The following is a 27,315-nucleotide window of genomic DNA, read 5'->3' on the forward strand; positions in this document are numbered from 1 at the left end:
CTTAAAATGCTGATGAAATTTCACTGCGAACTAGGAATTCAAATCCTGAACATATAATGGTTTTAAAATCACTTTTCTGGAAAAAAAAAATCACATTTCTGTTTTCAGTCTTTCTGAATTACAGATTCCTTCCTAATTATGAAAAAAGGTATTAATTCTGAATCTGATATCCCCTCAAACAAATGCAAATGAATACTTAGTCACTGAACAAACACTAAGTTTTCAAATATTTTTTTTATAAAGTTTTTTTTTTTTTTTCTTTTCTCTTTTGGCTGCACCGCCCAGCTTGTGGGATTTTACTTCCCCAAGCAGGGATTGAACCTGGGCCCTCGGCAGGGAGAGAGTGCAAAGTCCTAATCACTGAACTTCCTGGGAATTCCCCAAAGATATTTTTGTAGATCAAAAAAAAATTAGAAAAATGTATTTGGAAACTGTCCAAATCACATATTAACTAAAGATTATTTAAAATACACAATTTATCCTTAAGTACTAAATCCAGTCCTAAAAATTCTAACACTGTGTCATTCTGCTGTACAGTATCCAGAGGCCCAAGCACTCTAGCACTGACTAACCAGGCTACTGGTCTGACTGCACAACTCTGCAAAATGGTCAAGACAGGGAAGCAAGCAAAAAAGACTCCAAGCAGCAGCTGACACAGAGGCTACGAAAGCTGGCGTGTTAGAACTCAGGCCTTTACCAAAAACAATGGCTCCTGACAGCCTCATTAGAATTTCCTATTTCAAAGTGAGAATAGGCCCTTATAGAGGCTTATTTAGAAAAGGGACAATCAGTCCAGAGGGCATCACTATGTCACAGCATACACATAAATATTAATATTTAAAACAATGATAGAATAATCAAAAACGGCTAAATCAAAACCCACATATTTGGCTTAGGCGGCAGGCAAGTATATCAGCTGACTCGTAGGTCATATAATGACTGGTTAAGTTCTACAGTCAGTGTGGTAAAAATTAAGCCTAAAAAATTCCTTTAGGGCTTCCCTGGTGGCGCAGTGGTTGAGAGTCCGCCTGCCGGTGCAGGGGACGTGGGTTCGTGCCCCGGTCTGGGAAGTTCCCACATGCCGCGGAGCGGCTAGGCCCGTGAGCCATGGCCGCTGAGCCTGCGCGTCCGGAGCCTGTGCTCTGCAACGGGAGAGGCCACAACAGTGAGAGGGCCATGTACCGCAAAAAAAAAAAAAAAAAAAAAATTCCTTTAGCATGTACCACAACGGGTCCATCTCCTCCTTTTAACAAGCCCGACACAGCTGTGCTTCCCCTGGCATCACACTAGATCAGAGTTTCTGTGGCTGAATACCAGACGGAGCAGTTTGGTTTGTATCTGGGGGCTATACCAAATGAAAAAAAAATCTTTAAAACTACAATTACATTGACAAGATGAGATGCTTAACAGAGCGAGGCAGCAATGCAGGCACTGATGCAGCAAGAGGAACAGTAATAGACTCACTTCTCCCGTTCCCAGCGTGGCTCACTCTTTTAGTTCCACTCTATTTAGAATCCTGTATAATATCTGAACTACTAAAATTTTAATTTTTTCTCCAGGGGCCTATAGCTGAATTCCCTTAAGTTAAAGCTACACATGATATGAGTCCATTGTTACATACTTTATAGAGCACAAAGAGAAAAGCTTTAGGTTTCTGGAATATTCACAAACATGAAAGAATGAAGCATTACCCTAAAGCAACCTGCAGGTATCTATGCTCTAAGTATACAGGAAGATCTAGTAACATTTAAGGGAAAATTGAAAACAATTAGATGCAACAGAAAAAAATGGATAAACCCATTCAATTTTATCACATATACAGGGGAAGGAAATGATTAAAAAGAAAATTATACGGTTATTAAAGATTTTTTTCAGCTATACTTTTGGTAATACTACTGTTCCATGTTCACCTTTTAATATTCTTTGGCAAACACAAATCAAGTAAGTTTTACAGTATCAATGCTTACTTAAGTAGAATGGCAAAACAATTTACATTAAAAAAAATCACTGTAAGAGCCTTAGGATAGTTATATGACTTTATTTTAAGAGGTGGAGAAGATGAGGAATTGACAGAACAAGCCAATTTTCTACGTCTAGTCTCAAAAGAATTTTAAACATCTTAAAAATCTTTATCAGGCAAACATATTACAAGTTTATACTATTAAAATCTCTACTCACACCAATGTATAAGTCCTCCTTCATACTGAAAAATTCACTTTGATTTTTAAGACTATAAAAGCAGAGAGAAACTGACTCTTCATGATATAGACTCTGAAATTAATGGGATTATAAATAATCTGTTAGGTACGCCTCAGAATAAGGTAGATTATCTTCTACTTAATTTCTGAAATGTTATTATTTTTCTTATGAGCTGAATGACTTCCGCTTCGCAGAAGTACTTTATTTTTGACCACAAAGTAAATTAGTTTATGGAACCTTTTCTGAAGGTCTTTAAGAATAAGAACCACATTTTCATATTTATTAGGTTTAACTGTAGCCTTACCAGATAATTAGGGGGACAGAATAAACATCTTTATAAAAATTTGTATGACAATTTTAACAGTGAATTTCTATAATCTACATGCCTCAGACAACAGATATTTGCTTTAAAACAGAAAACTAAAATTTGAGGAATATTTTAAGTAGATGGCATTTATTTTAGACATGTTTCACAATGTAGGCCTAATGCTAAAGTAGGTATTACCTGAAAATGTTTCCAAAATTATTAAAATAATCCTTACACAAACGTTGTTCTTTGAAAAATTAGTTTCCCTCTTACAAATTATTCTGAATGACTGTGTAAGCAGAGAAAGCTTGTGTATCTATCAACTTGCTGGCTTACTTTAAAGCAGTCTAAGTAAAAGACCAGAAAAGTGTCCAAATATAAAACACTATCAATTTATGGTCCATTTTCTTTTTATTTATTATTTGAAACATAATAGTTGAATCTTGGTTGGTAGTTCACAAAGTATATCCAGGAAACAAATGTCATATATTAAATAGCAATAAACATCTTACGTATGTGGAAATGTTTAAATGAAGACACACGTACAATCAGGACTCAAATAAATACTTAAACCTTGATTTTAAAAAAATTATACTTTAAGAGAAAAGGACTTTTAGCTGTAAGTATAATAGACCACATATTCCAAAAACTGATGAACCTGGTGCTTCTACAGAAACGCACGTCGTAACGAATGAACATACCAAAGTGCGCTGAGCCACTGCCGCTTTTACTCTGCACAGAGGTGCTGCATGTCTGGGTCCCGGGTTGTGCTGCTCCTGTTCGACTTACACTCCGATACCATTTTCTACAGGAGACTCCATCACTGTCACTGTCACGTAGGGATGGTGTCCGAGGCCTAAAATGCCGCCATCTACATGATTTGATATTGACTAGTATCTGACTGAGGTCTTTAGAGAAAGATTTGTCCGAGGTATTTGTTTCTGAGGTATTGGCAATCTGATTGACTGGAGAATGTTGTGGTGAGGAAAGCATTTCCAAATCCAGATGGCGAAACATGCTGTCATAGTCCGAGTGAGCTCTGTCCAGTAAGACCCTGTTAAAAATAAGGCACAAACAGACATGTAAAACAGCTACTCCCCCAAGTCCCCCAAAGCCACGTCATACTGAATATTTAAGAGCTATAAATTTGATTATTTCGTTATTTGGCTCTATGGGCTAAAATCTCAATTTCTGTTAAGGTTCTTTCACTTTATAATGATTCGATTAAAGAAGAAAGTAATCCGCCTTAAAGAATAAGGTATACTATCCATCTTACAACAGCTAGATTCTTCTAACAGTTCTACATTTGGCTTTACTGTCACCATACAAGAGAATTTGATTTTCCACTTCCATTATAAAGCACCAAAACATTCATGAAATATTGCTAACATATCTGTTCTTTATTTAAGTAAAAACTTCATTTTTTTTTTTTTTGGAGAGGGTAGGTAGGAGAAAAGCAGTAAAAGGTATGTGATCTTTGGGTATTTTACACTATTAAAATTTTTTATAGACAAAATATTTGAAGCTACCACTCAAGAGGATATATTTTCATTTTATTTATATAAACTTTATAAATGATTCCATCTTAAGATGTTAACACTGACTCATGCTAGTATCGAATAAAATATAGCCAACGTAGAGAATTTTCACTACTATGATGTCAACATAATGATGGGGTTGAAAAAGCACTCAATAAAATGTATTTTAGTGACTGGATAATTCTAAACTAACGGTGAAGTGATAATAACTGCAATCAAGATTCAAAAATGAAAGAAATGTGTATAAGTCATTAACTGACCGTAAATTATACCCTTAGCTTTCTTCCTCAAAGCACCTTTGATGATTTACCTGTTTTGCCTTTTTTTTCTCACTAATATTATATGAGTGTCTTTCTTTTCCTTCGCTTTCATGTGTTCTGCATCTCCTCCCCGCTCCCACACACAACTTCTCACATAAAGGCATCCAGAGTACGAAGGGCTCTATCAGGTCTCAACAAAGGCAGGCGTCCTGACAAGCTGATATCAAGATCAGGTCCTGCATGGACCCTGGAGCCTTTCCACTGACGAGTTAACTCAGTGTACCAGTTATATGACACTTCTTAGCTTCCTTAATCCTTTTTCTCAATATCTCCCAGAACTCCTAAAACGGTTTTTTGTAATCCTGATTTACACTTGCCTTCATCTATCTCGGAGGCTTTCGATCTTGGGAAGAAAAGCAGATCCATTAGGGAACCATTAGTTATGCATTAAAAGCTACGGTTGTATAAGAAACAGGTAACAAAGTAGTGAAGTATCTCAGTCAAAAAAACCAGTTAAGAATAGCAGACAGGAACAAAACGAGCTCTTTAGAAGGATCACCTCACTTTAAGCTTTAGATCCCATCGCCCACCATCTAAAACATCCCTCTGCTAGGAACACGGAAACGCCTTACCTTCCACCGCGCCCAACCCGTCTTCGCGCAAATCCAATACACCTCTGGGGCACGGTCAGGGTGGTCAAGCAGTAGCGGTATCGCACATCCCCTAATCCTCCGTCGCTAGGACTAGTCCAAGGCCAGTTGCCAGTTTGGTCTAAGTGAGGCTTAAAAAGAAAAATCTGAATTATTTTTTTTTTGTCAGCTCCAGGTAAACAGTTTGTTACTTAAAAAGAGAACCCGAAACTTACAGCATAGTACTGACAGCCTGCCTTCCTACGGAAAGCAAAAGGACCATCGGGGTCATTCTCTTCCTCAGCTTCCGAAGAGCCAGACAGAACCTTTAAATAAAAGGAAGTGAGTGAGAACATGTGCCTTCCCACATTCCTCATCTGTGTTCATGAGAAATCAGAAATCCTTACACTCACCTGGGAGAGAGGCTCTTCATCCGAGCTGGGAAAGTCATACTGGTTCAGGTCTTTAGCGTTGAAGACCGGCAGCGCGGCGGGGCTGGCCTGTTGAGGAGCAGCAGCAGCAGACGACGGGAAGACTTTGGGCTTCTTTTCATATTTACGTTTAGGTCGGATAAGATCGGCCTTATCTTGCTGCAATACAGTCATGAATTACACGTTAGAAACCATGTTCAACAAACTGAAAGTTTGGGGGGAGTTTTAAAAATAAGTTTACTGCTAAAATGAAGGCGTTCCCACTCATAAGAGATACAAGACCCTTAACATTTTGTCTTCTTCTGTTGTAAAGTCTTAGAGGTGGGTCTCTGTGAAAACAGGAATATGTTTCTACAACCTAAACGTAATCATAATCAAGTAAAAGACGAGAACAGAAGTTCTCCAGCTGCTGAAAGCCGTGAACAACAATTAGTATTTACTGCTGGATCCTGTATCTGTTTCTTAATCTTCTATGAAAATTCTAGGAGAGGATTTTTTAAATGGGATGTCTAGTCTTTATTCTAAAGAATTAACACATCAATATTGGGAAAGGAATAATGAAACATATACACAAAGCAAACTTCAGATAACTGTTAACATAGTGAAAAATAAATCCATAATGCTGAGATCTCAAAAAAATAAAGAGTAGTAAGGACTTGCTAGCTAAACCATGAAAGAGAATTGCGAGCAGCGTTAGAGGAGAAAGATATGAAATCATTATATAGGGAAACACCACGGGAATAACACACAGAGGCAAGAGCGACAGAGCAATGCACACGGTGCATATGTTAGAAGTATGTGTGGCCGGTGAGGGCACAGGCCAGGAGAGGCATGCATTGGAGGCACAGGCAACAGGCAAGGAAGACCAGAGGCAGAAATGGTATTTGTTAGGAAGAAAAAGATCATGGCAGGTATCACGGCTGACATAAATATTTATACCAAGTTTTATGCAGTTTAGGGCATTGCGGTTTTTAAAGAAAAGTTAATTATTAAACTATAAGGTATCTCTCTTTACAAGTTCTACTGCTCTATCTACAGGCCAGTCTTAAATCAAAAGCTGGCTTTCACGGTAGGGTTTATATACATTTTTCTTTTTCACTCTGAATCTGGTGATAAAATACCACTCAAGGGCTTCCCTGGTGGTTGAGAGTCCGCCTGCCGATGCAGGGGACACGGGTTCGTGCCCCGGTCCGGGAGGATCCCACATGCCGCAGAGCGGCAGGGCCCGTGAGCCATGGCCGCTGAGCCTGCGCGTCCGGAGCCTGTGCTCCGCAACGGGAGAGGCCACAACAGTGAGAGGCCCGCGTACCAAAAAAAATAATAATAATAAAATACCACTCAACATTATCAGCTACTACCGCCCACAGAAAATTTTATCACCTTATTAGCTTTAAACTCCTTGACATCCATGGCTTCCTGGTGTTTGAACTGGCCGCTGTTGGTGAGGGGGACAACGGGGATGGAGTAAGCAGGTTTCATGGGCTGTCTCTGCGCCATGACCTCAGACACGATCTCGCCACTGTAGTCACCCAGACTATACCTGAAATGGCAAAGAAAGGAAGTTGAAAAAGTTAGTTCAGGAAGTACTCATCCTCGTGACGACTAATAACTAACTGAGCTATAACTATAAATCCTGATTAGACCTAAGGTAACATTACAGGTAAACTATTTGCTGAATGCTTATTAAAACTAAAGATTACATAATTCCTGTTGTTTCTTTCTTTTGCTTTTTGGCTTATAGCTTTATCTTGGCACCATTAATAGATAACTGTGGGAAAGGAAACAAAGGCTTAAATTTTAACATAGCAATTTTGGTGAAAGATTTGGTGGAGATGTTGAAATTCACGCCTAAAATGGTGTGGAAGAACTTTCTGCTAATTTGAGTTGCCTGTGCTATAAAACTAACTTTTCTGAAATTAATCACAATAAACTGATTAGTGGTTTTCTTTGGGATTAGGGACTACGAAATAGGGGAGTGAGGCTTGAAGTTTTCACTGTGCTCCCTGCTAAAGGATTACCTGAGTGTTAAGATTATGGGCCTTGTCCTCTCCCCTTTTTATACTTCCCTGTTAAAAAGCTCAGTTAAGTGTTAAGAAAAAATTCAGTACCATCTAGTAAATAAAATAAAAACTTTAGAAGTGACAAATGTTCTCTCCCTCACAGCCCTGCACACAAATCAAGTAAGGGCAAAAGAATATGATTCCAAAGAGTAAATACCTGGCATAACTTAATAACTTAATTTTACTGAACCCAGTCACTTTAAAAGTGAAAATAAAGAGAGGAACGTATGTAAAATTATACAAAGCATACCACAGCACACATTTCAGTAGTCTCTATTATTAAAAGAATATATTTCTGGAGTTACAGATAATTGCTTAGGACATAAATTAACTCTACACAAAATTCTAATGGTACCACGCTGCTAATGCTACTAAAATATACTTTACCTCTTTTCCATAATTTCCAGTGTTAAGTGCAATAGCTCCCTTTTACTCTTTTCTCTTCTTTTTATCATCTCTAGAATAGTAACAGCCCGACTTAGATCTCGACGCAGCTTAAGCATTTTTTCATAAGAGGCTTCATCATTTTTGCGATTCTGCAAATATGAATTTGCTTTGTTTAATGTCAATAAGCATTTCTGACTACTGGCATTCTGAGTATAGCTAGAGATATATAAGAATATATATATTGGAAGGGTGAGATTACAATTTAAAGACACTGAAAGGGAACACGGATTACCAGGAAATCAATTTTGAATGTGGTTTTTAATGGATTAACATTAAAATATATCATTAATAACTCTAATGAATTTTAAGGCTGACATTTTAAATTAATATTTTTCATTACAATATATAGGAAGTCTGTCTAAACACAAATTAAAACACAGCCTTTAGATACTGAGATACTCATAATTATAAATAAATTTTCTTACATCAAAAAAAATTACAAAAGAATTTCCCCAGGTTCTCTTACTTTTCGAGTCTGCATTTTTTCAGTACGTCTTCTAAAAGCCACATAAGGATCATTTGTGCTGGAACCATCTCGCTTCTCTTGTTTTACTGATGGGATAAGAGATGGCCCTCGACAGTTTTTTCTCTTTTTAATCCAGTATTCATAAACTTCTCTAATTAATTCATCGTCTTCTTTTAGCAGTAGTTTGGCTTCCTGCAGACTGACTGGCTAAATGTAAAATCACTATGTCATTTTCACATAATACAAATAAAAGGCTCAAAAGTACCTCTAAATTTAAATGACAATAATCAAAATAACAGCATTAACAACAGACGTGCTGAGCACCCTGTACATGTCAGACCATGAGCTAGATGCTTTATATAAATTATTTAATTTTCACAACAATCCTGCAATGTTTATCTATCTATTTTACAGATGGGGAAAGAGAGGCACAGAGAAATTTAAACATACTAAATATTACACAGGCCGGTAATGGGCAGAGATAAGACATGAACTCATGCTTCTCCAGAGCCTGCTTGCTTACCCTCTCCCCAGCATTACACTGTTTCCATATGGAAGAGAGATTTATATAGACATATACACACAGTTAATATAAATGAAGCTGTACCTGCTGACCACTGCCTTTTTCTAGACGGTCAATCATCTCCTCAAATTGCAGTGGGCAGATGTCCATTTTCTTCTTCAGTTTATTCACAAATACTTCATCTTCAGAATCCAAATCATAATCGGGCTGCTCAGCATCCAAACTAAAAGCTGACAGAAGAAACCATAAGCAATCGTTTACTGTGTGAATACACGGACTAAACCTCTCACAGATGTCTGGAAAATCTCTAAAGAAATAGGAAAGATTTTTGAAAGATTTTGTTTTCAGACTCACAATCTAAGCTTCCCACACTTAAAGTTTAAGAAAGAAGGGACTTCGCTGGTGGCGCAGCGGTTAAGAATCCGCCTGCCACTGCAGGGGCCATGGGTTCGAGCCCTGGTCCCGGAAGATCCCACGTGCCGCGGAGCAGCTAAGCCCGTGTGCCACAACTACTGAGCCTGCGCTCTAGAGCCCGTGAGCCACAACTATTGAGCCCACGTGCCACAACTACTGAAGCCCACGCGCCTAGAGCCCGTGCTCCGCAGCAAGAGAAGCCACTGCAATGAGAAGCCCGTGCACTGCAACGGAGAGCAGCCCCGCTCGCCACAACTAGAGAAAGCCAGCGCACAGCAACGAAGACCCAACGCAGCCAAAAATAAATAAATAAATAAACAAACAAATTTATTAAAAAAAAAGCGCGCCTGTTCTAGATCACTCCTCTTCTTACTTTACAGTCTTATTTGTTAAGCATTCGAATGTGCTTGATCTCCCAGAGGGGAAGCACTGTGTCTTATCAGAGGCAGAGCCAGTACGCATGTTCCTCTTGTACACCAACTCTGCACGCAGTACTCTACTGAAAAGCATTTGGATTTTGACTCTATTCAAGTGGGAGAAAACGCTGAAAACATCTGCAGTCAGCGTGGTGACATCTGTGACAGGAACGGGGGGGAATCTGCCTGCCCCACATGTGCCATCCCTGCTTCAAGACTGACATAGTATCTGGCCCATAGGAACCCAACGAATATTTGTGGAATTATAACGCTATGCTTCATTTTCATTTTGACTTGTATCACACTTCTGTAACATTCCTAATTAAAATAAATAAGTATTCAGATCCTTCATAAAAATCTCTATACGTTACCCTCTCTGCACCCATGTTTCCTGCACCATCAGCCCTTCAATGATTTTCCACCATCTAATTCTGTTTGCTGTTGCTATGTAAACAGAGATTTTGGAGATTCCCAAGTGGTTTAAAACTGTTGGATTAATGGGCTTCCCTGGTGACGCAGTGGTTGACAGTCCGCCTGCCGATGCAGGGGACACGGATTCGTGCCCCGGTCCGGGAGGATCCCACGTGCCACGGAGCGTCTGGGCCCGTGAGCCATGGCCGCTGAGCCTGCGCGTCCAGAGCCTGTGCTCCGCAACGGGAGAGGCCACAACAGTGAGAGGCCCGCGTACCGCAAAAAAAAAAAACCAAAAAAAACTGTTGGATTCAACACACTTGTTGTTTGTCCCTAACCAAAAAAATCCACATCTGTGGAGTAACCACTAGCCACGTGTAACCAATTAGATTTAAATTAACTTAATGCAAAATTCAGTAGCCACATTTCAAGTGCTAAGTATTACATGTGGCTAGTGGTTACTGCTGTTACCAGATGCTACAGATTATAAAAACATTTCCATCATCATTGAAAGTTCTATTAAAGAGTGGTGATCCAGATAATCCAGAGAGCCAAGCTGATAGGGACCAACTATCAATGTTCTGCCTCCTTAAGGGTGTATTTTACATGTGTTTAGGGTCTCGTTTATACACTGCTTTGGCACCCTCCACTATAAAATTTATTTTTCTTTAGAGCAAATCACATTTACAAAGCTTAATTATTCATAAAAACTAAACAAGCCTGCCTAGTATCACCTTACTTATGCATTATCCAAAGACACTTGACATACTTCTGGCATACCTTATATCATCAATGACAAGTCACACCCAACAAACTAAGGAACAGAATGGAGATGGGAAAGGAAGATTCCCGCCCTAGGGAGCTCCATGTCTTCACCACTGAAGTTACCAAGTGCCTGGGAGGCTGCTCTTGCCTCTGCCAGAAGCTTTTCTTTAGTTAATGCAAACACATCTAAGACCTTCAAATATGAGGAGAACCAAATCTTGTTCAGATATAAAATATTAAAACCCTAGAGAAAATCTAACATGTAAAAACTCATTTTAGGATTTCATTTGACCAAAAAACGGCAGCCAATGATTGAAGTGTAATTTAGTTTCAGGCAAATGTCCAACTGACAAAGATGTAACATATGTATCACGGTTCTAGAAACAGGAATATCTTCAAATTTCCTGGGCCATGTTACTGAGTGCAGAAAACAAGGTCTAAAGAGAAACAGGCAAATGAGCTGCCTCTTCTAATTGAGTTCTACCAATTACAGTGAGCCCTAGTTAGCCAATCATTGTTAAACAATGGGAGCCATACTACAGAAGCTGACTGTTTAAAACATTCTGCTAGAGATAAACCCAGATATGTATATGGCTAAACAAAATACAGTATTCTATAAAGATGGAGGAGAAAATTCTATAGAAAATAAACCTAATAAAAAGAACACAACAGTACACGTAAATTGATTAGATTATTTTGAAGGAGATACAAAGTGGTACAAACCACTGTGCTTAGAGTCCAGTAGTAAAGGTGAAATGCATATAAATGTCTGCGTAACAAATGCCATATTACAGCTCAGACTAAGTGTGCACAGGTAGGTATGTCCATAACTCCAAGCAGCATTTTTAAATTACAGGAAGCAAATAGTGAAAGGGTATTTGGGTCCACAAAATGGCACAAAATGTAGACTGGGAACAGAATATAACTCCTGATGGAAAAGAAGGCACCCTATTCAGGGCTGAGGAGAACCTCCCACAGCAGGGAGGGCACACAGGCTTCTGCTCAAGCACTAGCTCCCCGTGACTGGTAACAGCTACTTGCAAAGACCCTGTAGGGTATTTGACACCCTTGCTTGGACCTAAGAAGACAAAAGCGATCACTGGCTAGCTAGATCATGAAATTCTTCAACTTCTTTATATTTATAAACTACAGAGTCACTTCTAGAATGTACTTGGGGAGAGTAAACAGAGAATCCCAGATCTGAAAGATTTGAAATCCTACACGTGAAGTCCTTTGTAGATAAAGTTCTGCTATATCTGCATGGTTAGTTGATGCTATAGATATTATCTGTGAGAAAGTAAAACCAGAAGAATAACGGGGAAAGGGAAGGAGAAAATGTAATCTTTCAGATTCAGGGCATAAAGAAAGGATACATCTGTTCTGAGAGGTAATAAACAAAAGGAGGCTCTACAAGGATCTATTTTTAAAAAATCTTTTTATTTATAAATAAATCCAAACTTATAAAAGCCTCCAAATAAAAACAGCACAAGGGACACCTGCATATCCTTTACCCAGATTCACCTGCTGTTAAAATTGTACTCCATTTGCTTTATCACTTGCATGTGTGTCCTCTCCCCCTCCATGTGTATACACACACACATACCGCACACATATACACCCCCCCACACACACTATTTTTTTGAGCCACCAGAGGGTAAATTACCTTCATTATGGCTCTTTCCTGCTAAATACTTCAGAGTGTGTTTCCACATGATCACAGTACAGTCATCAACTTTATATTCCACTTTTGCCAGCTGATCCAATAATTCATAACATTTCCCACTACAGTACACGACCACTCTGGGATCAGGTATTATTTTTACTGGTGTCTCTTTAGCCTCCTTTACTTTGGAACATTTCCACAGCCTTTCGCTGTCTTTCAGGACACTGATGATGTCTGTTTCAGGAGTATTACCATCCCCACTACTAGCAGGTTGCTCACTCTGTGTCTGTGGGATTTTCCCCACTGTGATTAGGTTATACTCTCTTAGCTGCCACACCAATCGACTTTATTCTTAGTCCTTCCCGGGGTCTCACACCTAGAGGCACATGGTGTTCATCTGTTTCTCATAAGTGGTGATAACTGTGGCCACCAGTCAACATACTGCCCCATTACCCCACCGTATAACTGCCGCCCCCACCTGCCGCCGTAACTAATGAGCAGTTCGTGGGGAGAGTTTAAGGCCACGGAAACGTCCTGCCCCTCATGAGAATTTCTGCTTACAGCGAGCACACACTGGCGATTCTTGTGTGGCTCAATCTCGGTCACGTTTAGTGCGAAGATGATTCTCCAGCACTCTCTTCGCATAGCACCGTTCAGCTCCTGACACTCTGTACTATAAAACCACGAGACTACACTTCTGATAATAGTAATAAGCCCCCATTTAGTACGGCTTATTACCAGTATGGACTCATGAATTCCTACTTTTTCCATGTTTATAAGTCGTTCTTGTACCCAATTATTCCACTGTTTAAAATGTCCCCAAATTAGCCAGTGGAATATGCCTCTGCCATTTTTGTGAGTTCTTAATTTCTGGCATAACAAGATGTTCCAAGTTTATCTTGTACCTACCCTGCCCCAGCCCTGGGATCAGCCATTTCTCTGCGTATTCTTGGCCCTGTTTAGCGGGGAACAGATCAGGGAATAGGTGCTAGGTGTGCTTATTGCTACTGAATATTTTTTGCTTCTTGGCTCTACCAGTGGACAGAACTGGAAATGCACAGATCTGTACCTATACACACACATATATACATATTCAAATATACACCAAGACTGCCTGATAAAAAAAGAGCTCCTTTGAGGATTAACAGGAGAGAACCTTGAGACCCAAGCGCGAGGGGAAGGGGGAGAGAGCATTGTTGCTGCCTATTCTGGTCAGAACTGTTTTTGTCCTTTCGGCCAGTATGAATAGGAAAGGAGAAGTCCTAGCTATACAATCTAGAAGGCTTCCAGATCACCAATCAAAACAGAAACAATATTAAGACCCTTTGGAGCAGGAGATGTTGAACAGCACTCTGAAACAGTTTAGAAAGTAACCACAGTTTGGAACGAGAAGAACAGGTTTCTTCCTTTACAGCTCTGATAGGAAAAGATTAGGCTCTCTTTCCTAAGCCTGTTAAAAGACAAGAAAAACGTTGAGATTTTCCAAATAAATGTTCAATGAAATGTTAACAGATAACATGTAATGAATGTATTTTGAAAATGCTGTGTTAAAAGAAACTTTCTTTTTTAACTGCAAGATTCCCAGAGCCTGTAAATAATATGCATTGTAACTCTGGGGGTGGAAGGAGAATATAACAGGCAATAATTCTCAAACATGTTTGTCATTACCTTTTTTTTTTTTTTTTTTTTTTGCGGTACGCGGGCCTCTCACTGTTGTGGCCTCTCCCATTGCGGAGCACAGGCTCCGGACGCGCAGGCTCAGCGGCCATGGCTCACGGGCCCAGCCGCTCCGCGGCATGTGGGATCTTCCCAGATTGGGGCACGAACCCGCATCCCCTGCATTGGCAGGCGGACTCTCAACCACTGCGCCACCAGGGAAGCCCTATCATTACTTTTTTAGGCAATACTAATTACCATCTTAAAAACTCCAAGGAGCAGTTTGTGTAAATTAGTTTAAGAGTTTTACAAAATAGAAATTATGAGAATTGAAATGAACCGGTCTACATACATAATTCAAGGCAATGTACCCTTCATAAGCAACTTGTTAGACCACCTGTCATTCAAGATTCAATTTTAACTTTGCAGAAATTTACAGTATAACTAGCCTTTTCTTGTGTATTGTAGTATACTAAAAGCCAATACCAATTTTGAAAGAATTAACATCAATTTTACATAATTTCTTCCAGAAAATAAGAGGGAACACTTCCCAACTTGTTTTATGAGGCCAGTATTACCCTGATACCAAAACCTGACAAGGCAGAGCACACACACACACACACACAAAAGGCTACCAGCCAATATCTTTCATGAATTTAGATGCAAAACTCCTCAATAAAAGCCCACACAACAGTGTATGAAAAAATAATACACCACAGCCAAGTGGGTTTATTCCAGGTATGCAAGGCTGGTTCGATATTTGAAAACCAACCAACGCAACCTATCATATCAAAGGCTAAAGAAGGAAAAAAAAGTCACATGGCCCTATCAACTGATGCACAAAAAGCATTTGACAAATTCAAGTCATGGTACAAACTCCCAGTACCCTAGGAATACAGGGGAACTTCCTCAATCTCATAAAAGCAACTACAAAAAAAAAAAAACACCCTACAGGTGACATAATACTTAATGGTGAAAGACTAAATTCTTTCTCTCTAAGATCAGGAACAAGGCAAGGATGTCTGCTCTCACCATTCTTATTTTAAAATCATATTCAAGTTCTAACCACTATACTAAGGCAAGAAAGAGCAATTAAGGACATACAGGTTGGAAAGGAAAAACAAAACCATTTCTATTTGCAGACTACCACATGATTTTCCATTCAGAAAATCCCAAAGAATCTGCAAACATCTCCTAGAACTAATATGTAATTTCAGTTAAGGCCACAGGACATAAGCTCAACATACAATTAAGTTGCATTTCTGTATACAATGAAAAAGTGGAAACCAAAATCAAAAGTGCAATACCATTTTCAATTGTTCCAAATAAAACAGGTATAAATCTAAAAAAAAAAAGTACTAAGAAACCATGGCTCTCTATGATGAAAATTATAAAGTGTCAACTTTATAAAAGAAATCAAAGAAGACCTAAATACTTGGAGGGTCATACGGTGGTCATGGACTGGAAGACTCAACACAGAAAAGATGTCAGTTCTCCCTACAATGATCTATAGGGTTAAATGCAATTTCTATCAAAACCTCAGCAGGTTTCTTTGCAGATACAAACTTATTGTAATATTTACAGGGAGAAGCCCTGGAATACCCAAAACAATCTTGAAGGAGAAAAATAAAGGAGGAAGTACTCTTCCTGATGTTAAGGATTATCATAGAGCTGCAGTAATCAGGACAGTGGTACTGTCTTGGGATAAACACAGAAATCAGTGGAATAGAATACAGAAGCCAGAAATAGAGACACATCAACATGCATAATTAATTTCTGGACAAGAAGCAAAAGCAATCAGTGGAGGAGGGATCACTTTTTCAATAAATGGTGCTGGAACAATTAGATACCCAGAATGAGGGCAGGGGGAACACCGTGACCTAAACCTCACACTCAAAATTGATCACACACTTAAATGTAAAAGGTAGGGACTTCCCTGGTGGCGCAGTGGTTAAGAATCCGCCTGCCAATGCAGGGGACACAGGTTCGAGCCCTGGTCCGGGAAGATCCCACATGCCGAGGAGCAACTAAGCCCGTGCGCCACAACTACTAAGCCTGTGCTCTAGAGCCCATGCACCACAACTACTGAGTCTGTGCTCTAGAGCCCGCGAGCCACAACTACTGAGCCCACGTGCCACAACTACTGAAGCCCACGCGCCTAGAGCCCGTGCTCCGCAACAAGAGAAGCCACCGCAGTGAGAAGCCTGCGCACCGCAATGAAGAGTAGCCCCCCGTTCACTGCAACTAGACAAAGAGTAGCCCCCACTCGCTGCAACTAAGCGAAGACCCAACGCAGCCAAAAATAAATAAATTAAAATAAATAAATTTAAAAAAATGTAAAATGTAAAACTGTGAAACTTCTACAACAGGTCATAGGAGAAAATCTTTGGACCCCAGGCAAAACAAAGAGTATTCTTAGAGTTGATACCAAAATCATGAACTGTAAGAGGAAAATTGGTAAATGGATCTCATCAAAATTAAAAACTTCTGCTCTGTGAAAAACTGTTAAGAGAATGAAAAGACAAATTATATACTGGGAGAAAATATTTCCAGATCACATATGACAAAGGCGTGTGTCTAGAATATATAAACAAAACAAAATCCTCAAAACTCAACATTAAAATAAACAATCTAATTAGAAAATGGGCAAAAGACCTGTGCAATGATTTCACCAAATAGGATATAGAGATGACAAACACATGAGATGTTTAACATATTAGCCATTTAGAGAAACACAAATTTAAAGTACAATGAGATAGCACTGCACACCTATGAGAATGGCTAAAATTAAAAAGTGATAACCTCAAATGCTGGGAAGGATACAGGAGAAACTGGATCACACATACACTGCTGCTGATAATGTAAAACAGTACCACTACTCTGGGATACAGTGTAGACGTTCTTGTCAAACTAAAAATGGATGACCCAGCAACTACTCTTAAGGTATACTTAAGCCAGAGAAGTAAAAATTTATGTTCACTCAAAAAATCTGTACATGAACACTCGTAGCAGCTTTATTTGAAATATCAATAGTTAAAATCTGGAAACTACCCAAATGTCTTTCAGTGGGTGAGCAGTGAAACGTGCAGTGCACATGGATCACGGAAGACTGCTCAGCAAGAGGAAAGGACTACTGATACATGCAACAGCTTGGGTGAACGTCAAGGAGGCTACACTAAGAGGAAAAAGTCAATCTCAAAAGGATATATACTGCATGATTCCATCTATGTTATCTTCATCAACAAACATAATTACAGAGACGGAGAAGAGATTAGCGGTTGCCAGGGGCTAGGGGTGCATTTAAAGGAGCAACAAGATGGAGTCTTCTGGTGATGGTACAATTGAGTATGTTAATTGTGGTGATTATACGAGGCTTCACTTGTTCTGTGAATCTATAATCATCCAGACAAAATGTTAAAAGAAATCCAAAGGCAGCTAACACTAATTTAGCTGTCTTTATTAACATTCCAATGTAATACATCTTTCCAAATTTGTACTGATGCAAAAAATTTTTTCCCAAATAATTTACAATTCTGCTCCCATTTTATTACTATTATTTGATTACAATGTCAGCAAAGTCAATTTCTTTTTAAATATAGTCCCTTTTGACTCTTCTGACCACAATTTAATCCATGAGCTACAAGTGAAATGTGGTTTGTGACTTTTGGTCATCAATAAGCAACTATTTGTAAAACATGCATTCAAAATTTTTTTTCTGATAGTAATGATAATGTAAATTGATTAATGTAATTTTATCTTGCTCAATGCTGCTTTAACCTGAAAGCCTGCATTCGTGAGGTAATACAGCCGGTGGCTGTGGAATGCAATGTGGCTCTAGTTCACATGTAGAGGAAGGATCAGCTCTGGAACTTTCACACTGACATGATTTTCCAGAGAACTAATTTTTAGGTCCCAATATTGGTCAAAATTGTTTAGAATGTCTGTATCTGACAAGTTATTAAACATGTGACTGGGCAAGAATCACTTCAAAGTAGCCTTTAATAAATTGGAAAAATTTCTTTTTTTTCCTAAAGGAAGTCAGTAAGATTACGTACAAGTCAGAGGTAAAGATGAAAAAACATTACAAGTTAAAAATATCAAACGCCAATACAGAACTGATAAGAGTCAATACAGGCATTATGTCTACTTTTAGTTTTCATATTCAAGAAATAGTTGAATCCAGGACAGGAACTAGATCATATGGAGAGAGGTTAAATGAGTCAGAAAAGTAGTTAATAAGTTGGAAACTGGTTAAAGCTAGTTTCTCTATGTCCGTAGAAAGAACAATAAAAACAAAACAGATTTCTATTGTCCTGAGAAAAAGTTGAGACAGGCTCCTGGAAAAACCTCTTGATCATAAAGGTCAGCAAGACCACAATGAAAGCTGTAGCAATTTTACCTTAGTAACCTTTCAATTATGTGTTTAAGTTGTCCACTACTTGGGGACTGAGTGAATGAAATATATTTGCCTAAGTCTACAAGCTCTCAGCTGTTCATCATCAAATGTGATTAGCTATCAAAGGATCATTTCCAATGAAGAGCCTATCAGTACCAAGTGAGACAAGTTACCAATTAAAAACGCTATATTTTTAAAAATTAGGGGAATTCTCTGGCGGTCAGGTGGTAAGGACTCAGCACTTTCACTGCCAAGGGTCTGGGCTCAATCCCTGGTTAGGGAACTAAGAACCCACAAGCCGCGCAGCTCAGCCAAAAAAGAAAAAAAGAAAAATATTAGTAGAAACACAGACGGAGTTGGCAAACTACAGCCTGTAGGCCAATACTGGGTTGCCATCTGTTTTAGTCAATACAGTTTTATGGGAACACAGAGTAAAATAGCTGTGACAGAGACTGAATGACCCGCAAAGCCTGAAATACTTACAGAAAAGGTTTGCTGACCTCTGACTTCTATTAAGAAATTCTTTAAGGCAATTAACATTACTATTTCTGAAGAGTAAGAAAATGATCTCTACATCTGAGGTACATTCTTTATCCTACTCATCTACAGTAGCATAAGGTCCCATGTTGAGATGAAGCTAAAAATCTGGGATGAAAATGCTATCTTTTCTGTCAGGCAGAGAGCCCAAGCACAATTATAAAAGGTGAAAATGGGCTCTAATAACTCTCAAGTTGATTCTGGTCAGTGAAGTGGGTACTGAAAATGGCCCCGAACTGATAAAAACCTGTCGAGAGTTACAGAAGAAGGGAATGCAAAGTACAGTTACCAGAAGAGAAATTACTTACGCTGTATGTGAATGAGCTGCTTTGGCATCCTGAACTCCCCGGGGTAAATGGACTCATAGTAAGCGATGTTGCTTTCTGCCTCTGGGACTGGAATGACCATGTTGTCCCTCTTCTCGCCATACACCTGCTGTGCCGAGATAGCCCGCTGAAGATGGTGTTCCTAAAAAGAGGGAAAAAGAGGTAAGTTACATATTAAAAAACTAGCAAACAGAACATGCAGCCTCATGAAGAGGTTTTCATTTGTTTTTAAAATAGAGGAATTTTAGTAGCCTTGCAAGGATGCTAACAATACAGTTGTGGTAAAAACATTTTGAATAGAAACAAGATCTTGTTAGATACACTGTATATTTCCTCAATTTAAGAAAAGGTACTACACCAAAATTGAGAGTTAAATTATACAAGATTCCAAAAACTGACTAAAATTGTTATTAAAGTTTGCATTTTACAGGGACTTCCCTGGTGGCACAGTGGTTAAGAATCCGCCCGCCAATGCAGGGGACACGGGTATGAGCCCTGGTCCGGAAAGACCCCACATGCCTCGGAGCAACTAAGCCCGTGCAGCACGACTACTGAGCCTGCGCTCTAGAGCCCGCGAGCCACAACTACTGAAGCCCACGTGCCACAACTACTGAAGCCCACGTGCCACAACTACTGAAGCCCACGTGCCTAGAGCCCATGTTCCGCAACAAGAGAAGCCACCGCAGTGAGAAGCCCGCGCACCGCAACGAAGAGTAGCCCCCGCTTGCCACAACCAGAGAAAGCCTGTGCACAGCAACGAAGACTCACCGCAGCCAAAAATAAATAAATTTATTTAAAAAAAAGAAGTTTGAGACTGTTTTAAAAAGAGGGTTAAAACATTCGAACGTATTGTATGACGAAAGCAGGCTTTGTATAAAAAATATTTTATCGATTCTAATTGCTTATTCATACAGGGTTTCATAAATGTCATACAAATCAACTAATATGATCATTCCAAAGAAGAGTACAGATTATTGTCTCCATTTTTCATTCACGAAGCTGACACAGATTCAAACCTGGTCTGTGTCTCGAGTAATAACCTTTCTTCTGAATTTCCAGAGCCCTTTTTGAACGGTAGTAAAGTATAGGGATTGAAGGCAAAGGCTCCAGAGTTTGTGACTCCTGGCAAGACACTTCATTCTTCTAAATCTGTTTCCTCCAGGAAAAGAAAAATAGAATCTTCCACGGATGGTTGGAGATTTAAGTAAGATAAATGTGCATTAAATGTTTAGTACAGGGCTTCCCTGGTGGCGCAGTGGTTGGGAGTCCGCCTGCCGATGCAGGGCACACGGGTTCATGCCCCGGTCTGGGAAGATCCCACATGCCGCGGAGCGGCTGGGCCCGTGAGCCATGGCAGCTGAGCCTGCGCGTCTGGAGCCTGTGCTCCGCAACGGGAGGGGCCACAACAGTGAGAGGCCCGCGTACCGCAAAAAAAAAAAAAAAAAAATGTTTAGTACAATGCTTGGCATGTTACAGGTGCTCAAAATAAGCTTTGGTTGAGGTGCCACACAGAAAGAGTTTTACCAGCTGCCACAGAAATATCTGTTCTCACCCACCCCATCATCATTGAATTTTGGTAAACATTTCATTAAATTTAAGCTAGTTTTTAAAATACTGTATATAAAATACAAGTTGAAGGATGAAAAACATTCCAACAGTATGAAAACAAAAAATTCCAGTCTTCATAAGTAGCCTCTGTTAATTTTACATATACATACATATCAATTCAACCTAGGATTCTGTCGCGCAGCCCACAGAGCTTTATCCCTAGGGCTTTGGTCCCTTGACATACCTCAGAGATTTTTCCATACTGATACTTTCACTACCATTTTGGCAACAGCTGCATTGTATTCCACTATGTGGATGTACCGTAACTTATTTAACCAGACACGAATTGATAGGGAAAAACCCTGGAAGCAACTTAAATGCCTATCCTTCTCCCTGAACGCTGCAAAAACCAATCCTGTACTACTACATATATGAGACACCTTTGTGAGCCCATGAAAGCATCTGTAGGACAAGAGACGGAAGCGCTCAAAGGGTGTATGAAGTTACAGCACATGTTCCTACCACTCCTTGCAGTAACTCCTTAACATCTCTTTTCAATTTTAAAATGACTCATTTTGTTATTTTAGGTTAATTTCTTTACAATGAGTTTTTCTTCCCTTACGTGTTGCTGTTTGCTCATTTTCAAAAGTGCTGCTTTTCTTTTTCTCATTGATGTTTAAATAGGTGGATTATCTTCCTTTTCAATATTAAGGAAATTAGCCCCCATGTAATAAAACTGACAACTGTTTTCCTGAAATTTGACTCCTGATTTTGTTTAAAGGACTTTTTCCACGCAGGAAAGTTCTATTAGTCAAATTTATTAACCTTTTCCTCTATGATTTTGTCATCCTTAGTAACAGGTATAAATCGTACAGCCACAAACTAGGCTGTGTGAACAAAACCTTTCATTTTTATAACTCAAATTATCTTTGATTCAGGCTGCCTCGTGGCTCCTGGGAGCTGGTAGAAACTCAGTGTGAGGGGAGGGAGGGGTGACTCCGAACAGCCTGTGGGCATGTGTACTGGCCCTTGTGCCCTCTGACACAGGGTGCTTCTGAGCCCCAGCTGAGAAATCAATCACAGGTGTACCTTCTCTCGGATACCCTCAAAGAGCAAGAGAAATGCTCTGTGACCTATGCCCCCTACTTACATCAAACTCAAGGAGGGAGCGGGGGAGCGAGGCGCACTGTTCTTCATTTGCATTTTGTCCTTAATCCATTAGCACTTCTCTGTGTAGGTGAACACGTGAGAGACCGTTTATTTTTTTGTTTAAGGAGAGACAGCAAGCCGCCTCAAAGGGTATATGAACGTCATAAAATCACCTATTCCCCTTAATGACTAAACATGTCCCTTTCTCAGAATTCCACTTGCACTTGGGAGTATTTCCACGTTCTTTTGCCCTCCTCTCCTCAACTGCCTCCTGCGCTAGTATTTAACGTGTTTTTAAAAGCGCAGCCTCAGACTACATTTTATTATCCAGTGCTGACTAGATACAAATGCACTCCTCACAATTCTTTTTCAGAAATTTCCTGGCTATTTCGTTCATTTCTCTAGATGAACCACGATGAAAATTACTTTCTAGGTGTGAAATGGCACCACTAAGGGCTTTAGATTTTTTATAGGCACTGTAGTATGGTGGTTAAGAACATGCTTTGTAATCAGGAGTGCTCTGGCTTTGAACGTTGGCTCCACGGTTTACTAGCTCCATGATTTGGGGACTTGGGACAAGATATTCATACCAGCAAGTTTTATCACCTATAAATGTACACTGTGTGTACCTACCATATGGGATTGTGGTTAAGATAAAATGGCTGAGACACACTACCTACCTAAAACATGGTAGCAAATGTGTACCTTTCATTCCTAGAGAAGCTGAAGATTTACCATATGCTTGCTACCATTCCTATTCTTCCTAGTGTTAATAGCATTCTGTAGAAAGACTTCCTTATCCTTACATCCATTTTCCTAGAATCGTGAAATCAAACTTTTTATCAGTATTATAGTAAATACTGCTTTAAAAAAGTCTTCCATGTGTTTTTTTGTTTTATAAAATATTTGACAAAATTTCCTCATAAGGAACGTAAGGAACCAAGATGTGTACAATATACAACAAATATGTTCTTCTAAGCCTTAAAAATCACTCAACAACAACTGGTGTGTAACTATAACCTTGAACCTTCCTATTTACTGTAGCCCTGTGTATGTACAAAGACTCGAGGATGGGAAGGAGACCACACACAGGTGCCGGTGTGGCTGGAGCACAGGGGGTGAGGGCGCAAAGGGGGTCAGGGTCAAATCACACAGGGACGTGGGGCATGTTACGGATTTGTCCTTGTACTAAGAGCAACAGTGGCTGAAGGATTTTAAAGATCATCCTGGCTGCTGTCTAGAAAACGGACCATATTCTAGAAAACGGAACATGCATAGACTTTAAATGGTTCAGAATAATACTTAATGAAATGGAAAAACCCATCAATTTATTAAGTAAAAAGACAGATCTGAAAATTGTATGTTCAGGATATTTGTATTTAATCTTTTTTAAAAGCAAAAGACATAACTGAACACACACAAATATAGGAAAAAGTCTAAAAGTAGCTGAACACGTAACAATCCTTCTCTCTACGCTCCTTTATTCTTTTCACTGCTGTATTTTTCCAAAGCTCTTACAGTCCTCTGACATGTCACATATCCTTGGTTTGTTTACTGTTGTCATCCCTTCCTCCCCACCCCAATCTAAGCATCGTGAGCGCAGGGATTTTTGTCTATTTTGTTCACGGCTAAAAAACCACCCGAAAACAGTGCCGAGTACAAAGCATGGTGCTTAAATATTTGTTGAATAAATGAATATGTACGTAGGTATCTGTGTATGTACACACACACACACACACACACTACACAGATGCAAGCAGGCACATAGGTGTCAAGTTTCAACGTATGTACACCAAACAGTTAACAGATCACCTCCTGGTGATATAATTTTGAAATACTCTTCTATAATTTTATTTCCCTTATTTTCTAAAATTCTTTGTAATTCTTTTTGACAAAAAATATTTGAGTACATCTCACTACATGATTTTCTAAAACAAAGGTAATTTCTGAAAGACACAATTTATTTAGTTCAGTAAAACCCTTCCCACTTAAGTCAAGTTTAGTTCCAGAGTAAAACATTACACTTGCAGCTTTCCAGGTAAAGAACGTATTTTTAAAACCCCAAACTATACACATCTATTTCCAAGAAAATAACATTAAATTAAAGTAACATTAAATTATAAGAGAAAATGAAATTTTTGCTTTAAGTAGGAAGCTGTGAATGGTGAAGCCAAGTAATACATGAAATGAATTAGAATAAGATGAGCTATGAGTTCAATTCAATAATTACTTATTGAATGTCTTGACTAAATAAGATGATCCGATCCTAAATTACAATTATATAAAATGCCAGATGTTCCTGGAAGATATTATCTGTCAATTAAACTTCTAAATACATCTACTTGCAGCACTGAATAAGCCAGCCTTCCCAAACTGTGTTCACTGGAATACTTAATTTCAAATTATCAATAGGTAGTCCAATAATGAGCTTGACAGTTAAAAAAAAAGAGAACGTTGGATTTTTAAACTTTTGGAATGAAAGCTTTTAACACGCCAATGTAAACCGTGGTTGCTCATGAAGGCGGGTTCAGTCATTCCAAATCTATGACCACAGAATCACTTTTTCAGAAAGTATCCATTAATGGCTCATGGAAAACTTTTGCAATGCAGTTTGGGAAATGCTGGTATAGGACAGCAACTGGAGATACAGGGCAGAACATCTGGGCTTACGCTTCTCATTAATTAACTTAGTCTATATTTACTGACGGCCCACTATGTGCCTTTCCTGGGAACACAATGGTAAATAAAATAGCAGGGTTCCTGACACTGCAGTAGGGAGGACAGACACTAATAAAACAGCCCTAAAAATAAACTGTAAAGTGTGATAAGTGCTGTGAAGGAAAAGAACAATGCGTTAATGGCAAATATAAATAGGAAAGGGATTTCAAGGACAGTATCACTTTCACTAGTGCCAAGTGACATTTAAGCTAGAACAGGAGTTAAAAGATTATTTTAAGAAAAGGAGATAGCTTTGTGTGAAGACCACTTACTAGCTTGACACCTTGGGAGGGTAAAGTTTCCTTATATCATAGAATATTTATAATAACTAGGCTCAGTTGAAATTTAAGAGTTAATCATCAAAACACCAGGGTCAATTCCCATTTTTCATAAAATAACAGAGGCATACCCTCTCAAATAAATCTGATCTTACAGGGAACAAAGTAAATACTATTAAATAATCTAAAGAATTTTAAGATATTCAACCTTACATAAAATGGAATCAGATGAATCGTAACTTACGATTAGGCAAATTACTTTAAAAGCCTCTTGCGCTGCAAGTAACGATAATGTTTTCTATACACAGCAATGTGAACAATGAAGAAGAGGATCAGAAAAGACTGAACGATGATCTTCGGAAAGTTCAGAGGCACACTTTCGTGCCCCCATGAACCCTGCAATTGCAGGCTCCAAATATTCACTTTTGTTACTTCAGCCCACCTGGTGCACTGGAAGAGCGTGGGCTTTAGAGACAGAAACCCAAGCAGGAATCTTAGCTTCCTCCTCAGACCCTAAGTCCAGCAAGTCACTCTGCTACTTATTTTTATTATTTGTTTTATATACATATATCTTTTTTTTTCTGACCCATCTTTCCCTCTTTTCTTTCCAGCACTTAATGTTTTTTCTTTTACTTTCCCCTTTGTTATTTTTGCTTACCCCTAGAAAATTTCTGCCTTTTCAGATGGTAATGGTCTCTTTGATAAAAGCATTGGTAATTAATGCAAAATGGTTAACTGGTTATAAACAGGGCATATCACATATTTGAGAAGTCAGAAAATATCATTTTTATTGATTAAGAGTGACATGAGGTATCAGTAGAGAAGACCCATCTGAAAGGACAGTACTGTGTCTTAAACATCCGTTGTGTGCCTTCGCTCACACAGACGGACCATACGCCAGCCCCATCCCCAAGAAAATCCCCACCTGTTCTTCAAAGTCTGGTTTAAAATGATCTTTCTTTTTGTCTTGTTTATAGTTTCCTTTGCTGTGCAAAAGCTTTTAAGTTTCATTAGGTCCCATTTGTTTATTTTTGTTTTTATTCCCATTTCTCTAGGAGGTGGGTCAAAAAAGATCTTGCTGTGGTTTATGTCAAAAAGTGTTTGTCCTATGTTTTCCTCTAAGAGTTTGATAGCGTCTGGCCTTACATTTAGGTCTTTACTCCATTTGGAGTTTATTTTTGTGTCTGGCGTTAGGGAGTGCTCTAGTTTCATTCTTTTATAGGCAGCGGTCCAGTTTCCCAGCCCCACTTATGGAAGAGGCTGTCTTTTCTCCCCTGTATGCTCTTGCCTCCTCTGCCGTCACTATCATTAATCATTAGAGGAATGCACATCAAAACCACAATAAGGCCATCATCAGAAAATCTACAAACAACAAATGCTGGAGAGGGTGTGGAGAAGAGGGAATGTAATTGCAGTGCAATTCCCACTTGCATTGCAGGTGGGAATGTAAACGGATACAGCCACTATGGAGAACAGTATGGAGGTTCCTTAAAAAGCTAAAAATAGAACTACCATACGACCCAGCAATCCCACTGCTGGGCATATACCCTGAGGAAACCATAATTCAAAAAGACACATGCACACACCACAACTACTGAAGCCCGCGTGCCTAGAGCCCGTGCTCCACAAGAGAAGCCACCGCAATGAGAAGCCCGCACACCGCAACGAAGAGTAGCCCCTGCTCGCCGCAACTAGAGAAAGCCCGTGAGCAGCAATGAAGACCCAACGCAGCCAAAAATAAATAAATTAAATAAATAAATTTTTTAAAAATGCTAAAGGAAGTTCTTCAGATGGAAGGGAAACAATAGCAGATGGAAACAGATTTATCAGGAGCGAACAAAGAACCAAATTATGGGTAAATATAAAAGATTGTTTCCCTTTTCTTAAAATGCATGTGACTGTTTAAAGCAAGAATATAACAATAAATTGTGGGTTTGTAAAAAAAAAAAAAAAGACTCATGCACCCCAATGTTCATTGCAGCTCTATTTACAATAGCCAGGACATGGAAGCAATCTAAATGCCCATCGACAGATGAATGGATAAAGAAGATGTGGCACATATATACAATGGAATATTACTCAGCCATAAAGAGAAACGAAATTGAGTCATTTGTAGTGAGGTGGATGGACCTAGAGACTGTCATACAGAGTGAAGTAAGTCAGAAAGAGAAAAACAAA

General features: G+C 39.1%; 1 protein-coding gene across 4 annotated transcripts in view; it reads right to left on the reverse strand.

Annotated features, from left to right (window-relative positions):
• Positions 1–27,315, reverse strand: part of EPC1 (enhancer of polycomb homolog 1) — a 94,870-nt gene that overhangs the window by 10,164 nt on the left and 57,391 nt on the right. For all 4 annotated transcript variants that reach the window (XM_081227720.1, XM_081227719.1, XM_081227717.1 and 1 more), the window contains exons 2-10: positions 19,427–19,586; positions 8,945–9,090; positions 8,338–8,544; positions 7,812–7,960; positions 6,745–6,904; positions 5,347–5,523; positions 5,170–5,259; positions 4,937–5,085; positions 3,208–3,560 (exon numbers count right to left, since the gene is read on the reverse strand). In XM_081227720.1, coding sequence (XP_081083846.1) covers positions 3,208–3,560; positions 4,937–5,085; positions 5,170–5,259; positions 5,347–5,523; positions 6,745–6,904; positions 7,812–7,960; positions 8,338–8,544; positions 8,945–9,090; positions 19,427–19,586 — 1,591 coding nt within the window. The remainder of the gene's footprint in view (positions 1–3,207; positions 3,561–4,936; positions 5,086–5,169; positions 5,260–5,346; positions 5,524–6,744; positions 6,905–7,811; positions 7,961–8,337; positions 8,545–8,944; positions 9,091–19,426; positions 19,587–27,315) is intronic.

Source organism: Mesoplodon bidens, assembly GCF_964165515.1.
Source record: "Mesoplodon bidens genome assembly, chromosome: 3".
Classification (NCBI taxonomy): domain Eukaryota; kingdom Metazoa; phylum Chordata; class Mammalia; order Artiodactyla; family Ziphiidae; genus Mesoplodon; species Mesoplodon bidens.